Source organism: Centruroides vittatus, unplaced genomic scaffold (genome assembly GCF_030686945.1).
Source record: "Centruroides vittatus isolate TY-2023 unplaced genomic scaffold, ASM3068694v2 contig_882, whole genome shotgun sequence".
Lineage (NCBI taxonomy): Eukaryota > Metazoa > Arthropoda > Arachnida > Scorpiones > Buthidae > Centruroides > Centruroides vittatus.
In genome coordinates this window covers 4357289-4371295 of record NW_027122574.1, presented here as the reverse complement: position 1 = coordinate 4371295, position 14007 = coordinate 4357289, and the positions used below count along the sequence as shown (strand labels likewise).

The following is a 14007-nucleotide window of genomic DNA, read 5'->3' as shown; positions in this document are numbered from 1 at the left end:
TTTGTAGGTAACCAAATGAATGTAATGACAGTTTTTTTTCTTCTTTGAAAAAAATTTTTATGACCTGTAAATATCTTGAAATGCTTTATTGTTTGAGCTTGTTGTTAAAAGAACATAAATTTTGGCAGTATCATAGTTTCTGTGTTAATAATTAGTAGGATGAGTGCAGAACGTCATTTTAAATTGTAGATTGGGAAATTTATATGTTAAATGAGGAGAGAATAGCAAGCTATTTTCTGAGGAAGCAGAAAGTGGTTTGAAGTTCTATAAGCATTAATATTTGTATTGAATTCTCAATTCGATAATAAATTGTTAGAAGACTAACAATGAATGTTGTCTTTGTTAGTCATTTTTATTTATGCTTGGCACAAAGTGTATAGTTATTTACTTTTTTTTGTATCAGATAATGTGAAAGTGTCTAATCAATAGTGTTGTGTATATGTTTGAATTACATGGATTATTGCTGTGATATATATATATATGAATCACAGCAATATGTATGTAACAGTGTGTGTGTGTGTGTGTGTGTGTGTATATATATGTATATACACTGTTATCTAAGAAGCTAATCAACCATTGGCATTATTGGTAAAGATTTGTTGTTAGAATTGTTTAATGTTATAATTTGTCTAGATTTTTATTTATTTTTTGAAACTGTTTTTATTTTTATTCTATATTTAAGTAAAGAAGTCTAGAATAAAAAGGCAAAAATAATTATTTTTCCTTTTTTTAATTCTCTATGGAAAAAATATCTAAATATTTAGAAGTTTTTATGAATTGTGATATTTTGCTTCATTTTCTCTATCATACAATTTAATAATAATAATTCGGATTGTTTTAAAAATCAGATATGCTCTGTATTTTTAATATGTTATTAGAATTGCATATACCAAAATACTTCTTTAAATTACAATGTTATAAAATATATTTGTAACTTTTAATTATATATGATTATTTATCTTTCTTATATAATTTAAGGAGGTCTTCATCCAGTAGTGACAGCACCAACAAATTAAAGCCAATACAGAGCAAAAAGTTGCAAATTCAATATGGTACTCGATATCTTTGGATTAGATTGGCATTATTTGAAAAGAAGTTATCCAAAATTGTTGATCATCTCGTTCAGAATAGCAGGTATATTACTAATTGCAAAAGTATTGCTTTATAGCATTCATGAAAACAGAGATTTTAATTTATATTTAAATATCTTGTTTATAATTCTTAATTATTGTAGTAAATATTATGAAAAGGATGCTTTGGTGGCAGATCCAGTATCTGGCCAAATTCTTGCTAGTTTATTAGGTAAGCTTTTATGATACTAATCAAGTTTTCTTATATCTAAAGTACAGTTTAAAGGCCAATGCACTCAAGTGACAAAATTAAAAGATAGTCAGCATCAATAGGTTTTGTTAATCATTCCTATTGATCTTGACAATCATTATAAAACATAAGTGGTGGTGACAAACTTAACCAATCATAATTTTGCATCATACTTCAGAATATAGTTTTCAGTTTTTATTTAGATTATTAGAAATACAGTGGAACCTCTGTATACGTCTGCTTTAGAATATGTCCAATTTGGAATACGTCCTGTTCGGATGAAGCAAATTTTGCTTGGCATACAACTTTCATTCGGTATATGACTTAATTCAATTATACATGTCATCTATGAACAAGTAGCACTATCGGTGTACTAGACTAGACTAGACGTTCGCGGTGCCACGGTTTATAACTTTGTTAAATTTCTTTTGATTTTAATTTGTAAGTAAAATTTTATTATTTTTATTAATCATGAATTGCAAAAAAGACAAATGAAAAGCAACAGAAAACTAAAAAAAAATGACTAGAATCACAATGGAATGAAAAAGATTGTTGAGAAATATGAAGGTGGCACAGGTGTTCGAGATTTAACCGTTGCATACCGTATTCCGAGAACGACGATATTGACAATAAAGACATTATTAAAAAATAAAGTAAAAAATAAAGACATTATTAAATCTGCTAATGTTGCGAAAGGGGTTTAATCAATTTCTAAACAGATTATTAGTATTAAGGAGAGTTTGATTTGATTTGATTTTGATTTAATGATTTAAATAATATAATACAATATACTGTAATAACTTTAATAAAAAAATAAATTTTATTATAGATTTTTAATGTGCTCAAACAGTGTTTAAATTATTTTATAACCCCATTAATATATCATATCAAGAGTGGGTTTTTTTTTTTTTTTACATGAGAATGGATTAATCATTTTTACATTACTTCTTATGGGAAAGGTTGGTGTGGTATACAGGGTGCTGTGCCAAAATCCGGACAAAATTCAATTTCAAATTCCCGCCATTCTGTACCACCGGTAGATGTCGTGTTTGGCGTTCAAATAGCTTGACATGTGTATTAAACCATTTTAACCGCGAAACAGTCGCCATGTTGAAACAAAGTGCTGAGTATAACCGAAGAGCCGCGATTATCGAAAGTATTCGCGCTGGGTGCTCGGCGACAGAAATTATTCGGTTCTTTGGATACCCAAGATCGACTGTTTATGATGTCGTTGCAAAATACAATCAGTCGGAGAAGTCAAATGAAGGTTTTGCAACACCGGCAAGGAAAATTCACTCAAAGGAGCGCATTGTCAGAACCGCTGAAATCATTCAACGAGCTCAGAAGCTGATTTTTGAGGATTCAGGTCAGTCGATCCGAAAATTGTCGTCGGTTGTTGGTGTGAGCGAGAAAACTATGCGTAGAATTGTTGAGGAAGACCTCCGCTACAAGTCTTACACAATTAAAGTGAGACAGATGCTTTCTGAAGCTGCCAGGACAAAGCGAGTTGAACGCTGTAACCTGCTTTTGTGTTCCTTAAAAAACAATGTTGCCGGACGACTCAGATTTTTTTTCTGACGAGAAAATTTTTACTGTTGATGCGAAAATCAATCGAAGAAATGACTGATGGCTTGCCCACGACCCAGAAGATGTCCCCGTTATTGCAAAAACGAAATTTCCGGCGAATGTTCATGTGCTAGGTGTTGTGTCCAGTGAGGGTGATGTCATGCCACCGTATTTCTTTAACAAAGGGGAAAATGTCATGAAAGATGTTTATTTGCATGCTCTGTCAAATGTAGTGAAGCCATGGATGGAAACTGTGTCATCTGGAAAGCCATATGTTTTCCAGCAGGATGGTGCACCCGCCCACACAAGTCATTTGGTGCAAACGTCGACATGTTTTGGTCAAAAGAATTCTGGCCTCCCAACAGCCCAGATTTAAATCCTCTGGACTTCTACATATGGAGTGTAGTTGAAAGGGTCACAAACAAGACCAGACATGCAAACATCACATCGTTGAGAGCCGCTATTGATGCGGCATTCACCAATATTGACCGTGAGACATTAAAGCGCGCATGCGCACGATTCAGACCGAGAATAGAGGCTGTCATTCAAGCAGGAGGGAGCTATATTGAATAAATGTATTCTGTATGACATTGCAAACAATGTGATTTAAAAAAATTTGTAAACCTTTTCGTTTTTTCAATAAGAAATATGTTTGAAAAAAATGTGTAATTTGTCCGGATTTTGGTGCCGCACCCTGTAAGTCCAAACATCAGGAACGGATTAAGGTCGTATACCGAGGTTCTACTGTAATTGTTTTTTTATTGGGTAGATTAATTTTAATTGAAAAAAGTATTATTATTATGTGTTAACAAAATAAAATTTATATAGAATATTTAACTAAAATTAGGGTGAGTTAGTAAAGTAGAATATAATAGATAATGAGAAGTTAAATTGTTATATTAACACAGTTAAATTAACAATTTTTGTTCATTTTGTCTATCTTAAGTGAAAATTGATGATTCAGCTATGAATAATTTTTAACATAATGTCTTACAAAACATTCTAAACATTCTGTTTAGAAACAGAATGTTTTGTAAGACTAATCTGTACATTGTAACATGTCCTTAAAAAATACATCCATAAAAATTAGCAATTTTTTTTTAGTTACAAACAGGTTATTCTGCCAGTTTATCATTTTATTTCCACCAGGATATAATAGAAATATACAAAAAATATTTTATTGGTATTTTAAGTTTTATATTGAAATTGATGTCCATTTTAACTAGTTGGACCATGTGCTTTGGATTATTCAAAAATGAAAACTCAAGATCATTACTGGACGGATCCACCAGCTGATGAATTAGTTCAACGACATCGTCTTTCAAGTGGTATTCCTCTATTGCATAGTCCTGCTACCCCTCCATCAAGCAGAAGACCTGGTTTACAAGTTAGTCTTTTCTTATATAAAATTTTTATATTTTAATATTTTCTATAATATATGCATTTTTCATAGATAGTTTTAATGTGAGAAGTTTTTTCATAAAATTATAATACTAAGTATCTCTTAAGAAATGACTAATTGCAGTTTAATGATTGTTTATAAATTAACAAAATCAGTTATTCAAAATAGTATTAAACATGCATGTACTTTATTCACTTTATTGCATTCTTCAAACTATTGACATAAATGAAACTGTAAAAGAAGTAAAAATGAAGGAATCAATAAACTTGAACAATTACATATGAAATGCAAAAATAAATATAAGAATCAATGAAATATATATCATATTGAGTGCATTTTTTCATGATAGCCTTAGAATTCCTTTTATAAGAATTGCAATCAAAAAAATAATAATGCTGAAAAAATTTGAAAAAATGAATAGTGTTTAAAATAATAATTTCATTTTCATGTCTAAATAGAAACATATCAAAGATGAATTTTTAACTAAAACATTTAATAAAGACATTTCTATTCATTAGATAACTCTCACTTGATGGTTTTAGTTTAATATAAAAAAAAAAAAAAATAAGGGGTGTGAGTTGGTTGTTGAAGGCGTTGGTGAACTTTTCGCAGAGCTTAACAGTTGTATTATAACGTGCCGGGAAATTATAACCGTATTTTGGTCGAGTTAAGTATGTGGATATTCGTCAATAGATTGATTTTGGAATTAATCATATTCCTATTATTAATTGGTGGAATAGAACCTAATCCAGGTCCTCTTTTCCGTTCTCCCCAACATTTGAGTCAAATCGACATGCAAAAGAGGGGGTGTGGTAGGCCACGTAAGCAAAATTTTAAAGAAATAGTTAAAGAAAATCAAGTGGATAATCTACTGAATGGAGAATTTCTTCAAATTGAGGAGGAGTGCAGTGGAGGTAGTCTTGATACCACAAGATCTACGAAAATACCTGAATATTTTCAAGCATTAAGAGATAAGGATCCCCTGGTACAGGAAGATTCACAATACACACTAAAATCAATATATGAACTACTACAAAATAACTTTTCACAGCTTAATAGGGAAATTTAAGGAATCAAGACAGAACTTAATTTAATGAAGGAAGAAAAAAAGCATTTTCAAGAAGAACTAGTGAATGTGTCACATAAAATGGAAGAAATAGAGACATTATCTAAGAACAATAGCCATTTTAGAGGTATGTTCGAATTTGAACTAGATAAATTAAAAAATGAGAGAACTAATAGAAATATCATAATCATAAATTTTCCTTTTACTTTGACCGATTATGCTAACGAAATCAATCAGTTTATTAAAGAGGATTTGAGAATTAAAAATATCTCTATAGAAAGCTTAACCAGGATAAATTATAACTGATCTAACTGTATTGTGAAGATTGTAATAGATTCCTTGTATAATAGAAACTTGATATTAAAAGAATTTTGGAAATTAAAAGCTAAAGTTAATAACGAAGAAAGGAGAAAAAATAAAACAATTTTTACAGCCGATTTATGCAAAAGATCCAGATTAAGAAGGAAAAAATTACAAACGACAATTAAACAAGAAAGATTAAAAGGTAACAAATTTATTATCAGAGATGACTGTTATATCATAGAAAATAAAATATTCACATACGACATTAATTTAGATAAAGTAATACAATTAAATAATTTTTAGGAAGAAATTGATTAAGTTCCTCCATTGAGAAATCCGAATAGTGATTCGAATATTTATAATGTTACAACAATAAACCCAGGAAAATTCGTACTGGATAAGAGAAAATCGGAAATACAGATATTCAATTAGTCAATGTAAATTTAACAGTAAATTTTCCTTCTATAAATACAAACTGTAATGATAATAATAAACGTCTAATAGGTTCTGGAATTTCCAAGTCTGTAAGGAAAGTTTCATAGTGTTGCCTAAGCTAATATGAAATTCTACTTCATCATTGGTTTAATAGTGACATGGTTATCTGGAATGCGTAGAAACTAAGGATTTTTACTACGAAAACATACATTGGCAAGGCGCGGTGTATTAGTGGATTGTGCATCTGTCTGGTGACCTATTGCTACTGGCCAAGGAATAAAGATAGACGAGCTATATCTTTTTCCGATACAACTAATACTAAGAGGGAATTCCGAAAAAGTAAATATTGTAGTTACCTAGGCTTCACCTATACCAAGTTATGGAGATGAGAGGAAGGTTCATGTGACAGTGAGTTCTAGCAGAGTTCGGAACAATAGTATCGGCATATTATCGCATGAGGGAATTAAAAATCTTATAGGAACTAGGACAATTTAAAGGAGGTACTATAATTACATCATTTTAAAAGTATTAAAAAAATATGACAGTTAACCTTAAACAAAGTTGATATGATATTGTTATGGACGTAGGGATCTTTCCCAATTTATGTTTTGTTCTTGTTAAGAAGCATTAGAGTCCCGAAATGGATATTACTTCCGTGTGTTGTATATGATTATCAACGTAAATAGCAAATACAAATTTCTTCTCATACAGCAGAATTGTAACTAATTATAAGATATCCAATTTGTTAAAATTTTTGTAATTAAGTTATATAGCATCTTATTTAAAAGTTAAACCTTTTAATAATGAATATATGTCAATGTTAAACTAAATAACTAAGATATATTATATGGAACTAATATGTTGTTATATGATTGTGATTGGTTAATAATTGAAACACCCCATGTAACAGGTTCAATCCTATTACAATAAACATTACTTACTTACTTAAGTAAAAAATAAAGTTTTATCAATTTAAATTGTATTTTATTATTTTACTAAATCTTTTAAATAATAAAGGTAATATAAGTAATTTTGAGAGAATATCAAGGAAAACATGTTTAATATTTAGGTAAACTTATACGTAACTTATTTACAAAAGATTAAAATATTTTAATATAATTATTTAGAATAAATTTTTCTGTAAATAATTGACAACAAATTTTTATTTATTTTATCTTTCTTTGCAAAATTGTTTATAATTAAAAAATTATTTTTAGTATCGTAAAGATGTTAGAATTTCTGGAAGTAGTGAAGAAGGGCACCGTATGATTCCAGTTGTTGCTAGAGATTATGTTGAGTCATTACATCAGAATTCTAAGTCTACCTTATTATATGGAAAGAATAACGTCTTAGTCCAACCAGTAAGTTTGAAATTTAAAAATAGAGTAATCAAGCCTTGTTCAGTTAAAATCCTTTTTTTAAAAATAGTTATTTAATTATTGAGAAATGCTTTAAAGTTCATTTACTTTTTTCTTACTTAAATTATTTTAGTTTTCACAATAATAAAATTAAAATTAAAAATGGCCAGATACTTTTTTTGATTTTGTTGTGTTGACATGCATTGTTATGGAACATTGATCCACATAAAAAGAAAAAAAAACAAAATAATTAAAGCATTAAATATGAAATTGTATTTATAACCTCACTGAAGACAATATATGAAATATAATCCACTTGAAGATTAAAACAATAACAAAAAGAAAGAATTTATTAACAATTTACATTTATAATTTTTATAATACAGTTTAGTAGAAGTATAATAATACAATTATTAAGTAGAATTTGAAGTTATAGATTTAAACATTCTAATTTTGTAAAATAGAGAGAAAACATAGAAACTATGCCAGGATATTTATCATTACATCAAACACCAGAAGGTTTAATAATTAAGTGGACTCCAAATCAATTGATGAATGGCTGTTATACAACTAATGAAGATGAAGCAACTCAGGATAAAAGGTAAAAATAATATGAATTTGTTTTATAGTAATTTCAATTTAGAAATAACTTGTTTTGATATTAAGTAAATCAATAATATTAGTTATAAAATTAATTTGTTGAAAATAAAGATATAAATATACAATATAAAAGCTGATTTACAGAAATGAGGCTTAAGCCACAACCATGATATTTTTAAACCCTGGATTTCTTAAAATTCTATTTCAAAAATAAGTTTTTGACTAAAGATGATCTAACCTATGGATTGAAACCTGGTAAAAGCCATAGATTAGACCATTGATATTAGACCAGTAAATATTTGAGTGATTAAAAAGCTAATAATAAAAATGTTTAAAACATTTTATTTTATCTTTTTAATCAAATAACAATAAGCTCTATAAAAGTGAAAAGAAAATAATGTGATCATAACAAACACAAATATTTCATTTAATGGGAAATCTTCTGTTGTTTATTTGATGATGAGTTTTCTATCTGATGTTCATAATTAGTGGCTTTTAAGACTTTTCATGATAGCTTTAGCATCTTGCTTTCACATTACATAAGCAAAGTTTTGAAATTTATCAAATATTTCTTTTTATAATTTATGGAAACATAATACTTTCTAAATATTTAATATAGGTACTGTACCTTGAAATTGTCCTGTGCATCATGGGTTACATTGTTCTAGAGGCAAATCTAAACCATGAAACAAGTAGTTGAATGTGGCTAAGATATAATTTTGTTTCTCAATTTTTTATTCATTTTACCTTAAAAATGGATATTTTGGATATTTGTAACAGATTAAATCAATAAGAACAAAGAAAAAATGTGATAAAAGTTCAAAAAAGAATAATAATAAGGAATTGAACAAATCCATTCAAAATTTATTCCAATATCAAATTTCAGAATACCAGTAGAGCACCGATTATCCGACCCCTGATTAACCGACTGCGTTCTAGTCGGCAAATTCAAATGTCCGCTAGTGATGTGGCGCTACAATATTTGGTTATGTCTTGGCTACTTTAATATTATTTTTGTTATATTTTTGCATGTTTTAGCTGACAGCACTGGCTGTTCATGAAAGGGAGGCTAGTATTTAAACCAGGCCTAATACACTATACTAATAATGTATTTTTTCATACTTTTCAGTTATCCAACCAACCCCAGTCCCCAATTAAGTCGGATAATCGATGCTCTATTGTAGTTATAATTTTCAAAATCTGGATTTGTGTATATTTTACATGATATGTAATATGAATTTTGGGATTTTAATAAATGAGGGTCACTTCTAAGAGCCAATCAGTAACTATGAGAATATTTTAAAAAGTAATGTCTATAATGATTCAAAGTCGCATACTGTAATCTAGGAATCTTCCTTTACTTGTAATTTACTTAGCTTTTCCAGGAGTAATGCATATTTAAATTTCTTAGATAATGTATTTTATTCAAAATGTAAATATAGACCTACTTTTCTGAGAATTGTAGACATGGAGTTATCCTTGCACTTCAGGAGGTTGGAAATATCAGTTTTCCAAATCTGTTTTCTGGGAATTGAGTCAATGATAGCTTTTATTTTTAATCTCTTTGAAATATGTTCCGATCAAGAAAAAAAAACTTGAAAAAATATATTTGCAGGAAGAGATTTCAAACAGATAATGACTAGGCAATAGATCCTCGTTGTATGGAGGATGTTGCAAAAGTTCCCAACCTTAGGCTGCACTTTTTTACAACTTTTTGAGATAAATCTGAAGGTGGTATTAGATTTATGCTATTAGATATTTTTTTTTATTGGGGATACATATAGAACAGGTTTTATCACACATTAGTTGACAACACATAATTAATGCTTTGCACAGATAACAGCTGTTCAGCTGAGGAAGATTTTGAGGAATCTCACATACTGTCATGTAGTGCAAGGATCCATTTCGAATATGTCGTGAAATAGGTAAAATATCCTTGTCGATACATTCATTTTTCTTGGCAATTTCTTTCCTTCATTTCAGCAAAGAAGCATGAAATTAATATGTAATTTTATTTCCAATTAAACTGTTCTCAATTCAAAACAATTTGATAGTTATTGCTCAATTATTATTGTATGTATGTGATACAAAGGTTGCTATTCCTATATTTTATGTTAAATTTTTTCATAATTTTACATAATAACAGGACAACCAACAGAACATTGCATAACATGCTTGCTAGGTTGCATTCTTACCTTGTCAGGTCTTCCTATGATGCATTATTTTCAGAACATCCAGTATAATTTTCATGTTTTAAGGACATTTTTAAATTTTTGGTGCTGTTACTTGTTTATGAAAAGCCATTTAAGTCTCATATATTAGCAAAGACCATGATTTTAGTCTTTGGTCCAAGGCTAGTCTGTTCTCATTTTTGTAATCAGCCCAAAATATCTGTCAGGTTAAAAATGGAAGTATTAAAAAATTTCTTTAGGAAAAACTTATTATAATTAAATTTTAATGCTAAACAGAAAATATATTTGTGTATGATACTTTGTGAAATAATATTCAAAATATATTAAAATTGATAATTTTATATTGGTAGATAGTGTTCTCTCTAACTGAAGTGATTAATTAGTTTAACAAAGTGTGAACATTATGTTTAAATATAATATTTTCCAAATTCAGTATGATATGAAAGAATGAAACTTAAAATTTTTCTACTAAAACATCGTGTAGAAAACATTAGTAGAAAAGTTTTATCTATAAAAAATTGATGTGTATTATATGAACTTATGATCAATTGTGTTATATCTGAAATGTACTGTACATAAAAGTGCTTAACACTGATTCAGTTTGCATATATTAAAAATTATCTATCGGCATACCTTAATAATAAAATAATAGTTTGATGAAATATACTGAATAATGATCCATAAATCAACTAAATATTGGAAAAAGTTGATTGTTTTTACAGATTTCTTTGATTCTTCAGCCTACAGAGAACAATTATGAATTACTTTAGTCGTTGCATGAATTGATAATTTGCACAAAATGAGAACAATTGCTTAAAAAGATTAAATGTTTAATCTGAAAGTGATTAGGTGTTAAATACAAACAAAACCTTTTATCCAGTAACCAGAACTTCAATAAAAATTCCAAACATTTTCAGCTTTCACCAAAGCCTTAGGTTTTTAATGAAACTGAATTCCAAAGTCAAATGTCAGAATGATGATGTTTTGGATAAAAGGTTTTGTTTGTATTTAATTAATTACTCCAGTAATTTGTGAAGTTACAAGTGATAAGTGTTATTTAGTTTATTAGTTCATGCAATAAAAAATTCATAATTACTCTTCTTTGTATGTCATGTTATTAATGTAGCCTGTAAGGGATAAAAATTAGTTTTGATATAGATTATTTTTCTTACCACAGTTCAGATCTGGCATCTTTAAATATATTATAATGAAATTCATTTTATAGAATTTGAAATAGCTTTTAGATGAGGTCAAAGAAAAAAAACTGAATATTTGAATTTTGAATGTGAAACTTTGTATAACATTTGGAATGTAAACATAAAATTTTAAGGCAGCATTTTAATGACACAGTATATCTATTTTGGTGTGTTAATAATTAAAACATTATGTTGGCATTGTGATAGATGCATAATATTATAATTAATGCAACTGTAGTAATAATTACTACTTGCACTGCACATCTTACAAGTTTAACAAGTAATGGGTTGATTGTGCCTTGTTTATGAGAACTTTTCTATATAAATAGATAATAAACTGACCTTCTTGCATGTTTCTAATAATTTTGCTATATATGTACAGTTGTATACAAATAGTGAAATCGCTGGAAACATGCAAAAAAGGTCAGTTTATTATCTATGTGGGCTGCAATTTGAAAAAATAGTTGACCTATATAAATTCCGTCTGTCATCCATCTGTTTGTCCATCCGTCTTTCTTTAATCTCTAGAACAGAGATAGATAGATTAGATAGATGAATGTAGAGACCCGGATATGGAAAGCTTAGGGGCAGGAGATCTCGATGAACTATATATGAACTTCTGATGCAAACATTACTTCAATTCAAAACTTTTTTCCAGAATAGAATTAATATATAAGCAGCATGACTCTATTGCTAACAGGAAAAGTATGATGTACAGGGGCAAGAAACTACTAATTTGAGGTGGAGAGCATATATTTTAAATTAATTAAGTTAAAAATATGTTTAAAATTTTCAGCCTAGCATTGTGATGATGTCATGATAAATTGTTTGTTATCCATAAATTCAAGCTAAGAAGGACAAGTTTTTATTTTATATATAATGGCAAGTCAAAAGGCCCAATGCAGGCATTGGAGCATACTAAATTACAAATAAGAATAATAATACACTGAGTATTATACTGTAAAAATATAAAATAATTGTTAATTTAAATTAATTTAAATAATAGCTAGGAGAGCCACTAGTGACCATTTTTGGCATACCGTGATAGAAAGAAACAAAGAGACTGCCCATTTTTTGAGCTTTATATAGTAGATATTATTTTAAAAAAACCTATTTTTTAAGATACTTTTGTATTTAGTGTACACATTTAATAACATAATTAAATCTCATTAGAACTTTTAAATTTTTATATAATTTGGAAATTGTATAATAATAATAGTACTATATAATTTCTAAATTTGATAGTATTAAATACAGTTAAATAAATATGTATATGTATGTAACCTATACAAATATAGATTTAACCCTTTGATGAGTGGGTCTACCAATGGCTCCCTCTCCTCCCAGAGTGAATTATTTTTAAAAAAATGTAACATTTATGAAAAAATTAGAGTCTTTTAATTCATATTATTTTAATAAACTGGTAATATTTTCTTCTAACAATTTGATTTGTGTTGAATAACTCTAACAATTTAAAAGGAAGCAGTGAATGTGAACACTGATAAATACCATGTTTGTTTTTAAAATTCTATGATAAATCTATGAAACTTACAAAAACTACATGCAAAACATTTTCTAGATCTGTCAATAGATATTACTAGCTTTGTTAAGTTTCATGTTTGTCTGTAAATATACAAGCATACTATAATGAGAGAAACATGAAGAATAGATGTGTGTGTGCTTACCCTGTAGAGCCCAGCAAATATATCACATATATTTACAGGAGTACTCATCAAAGGGTTAATACATAATTAAAGTAAAAAATGATATTTAGAAAATTAAAATTTCATAGAAGTGAATTTATGTAATAATGCATATAGTGCACTTTCACTAATTTGAATAATTATATTATGGGGTAATGCAAATTAATGGGATTATATATAAGAAAAATAAGTGAAAAAAGATTATAAACAAGTACATAACTATTTATACTGTATTTGATATATATATTTATTGTAAAAATGATCTGATAATTGTGAATAGATTTCTTTTGAGTTGTCTTACAATGCTGTTTGTATTTAATCTTTCATTTGTAATATTTTACATATATTTATGTTAAAATGTGTAATATGTATTAATTTTACAAATTCATAATGCTTTTAGAAAATAATTTGCAATTTCTTGGTCATTAGCCACAACATTTAGCAGGAAAGCAAACAAAATTCATTCAAGACTAATGAGAATACAGTATGTGTGCATGTAAGGAGAAAAATAAAGAAAAAAAGTACTTATTATTTACTTCAAACAATATCATTCTTATGTTTAATATATAATGTGGTTTTATTCATTGTTCGAAGCAGCATAATAAGATACACTTGCAAATAATAAAAATGACAAAAGTGATTCATTCATCTTGAATGACAATTTTGTGTGAGCAATATTTACACAAGTTGTGCTACATCTGTGTATTTAAGTATTTTTAGTAAGTCATCATCTTGCACATTTATTTTAAAAATATAGTTACCTTTTACTTTTTGTTACATTCAACTTTTTATTAAAAAGTAGTAAATTAGAACATGATTCATTGCTAGTTATATATTATGTATTTTAATACATTATCTCAATGTAT

The 14007-nt window shown here is 28.0% G+C and overlaps 1 protein-coding gene across 3 annotated transcripts in view; it reads left to right on the top strand.

The window, feature by feature from the left end:
* Positions 1-14007, top strand: part of LOC136983509 (small G protein signaling modulator 1-like) — an 82341-nt gene that overhangs the window by 14895 nt on the left and 53439 nt on the right. For all 3 annotated transcript variants that reach the window (XM_067280266.1, XM_067280265.1, XM_067280264.1), the window contains exons 5-9: positions 979-1134; positions 1235-1302; positions 4113-4273; positions 7310-7453; positions 7915-8051. In XM_067280266.1, coding sequence (XP_067136367.1) covers positions 979-1134; positions 1235-1302; positions 4113-4273; positions 7310-7453; positions 7915-8051 — 666 coding nt within the window. The remainder of the gene's footprint in view (positions 1-978; positions 1135-1234; positions 1303-4112; positions 4274-7309; positions 7454-7914; positions 8052-14007) is intronic.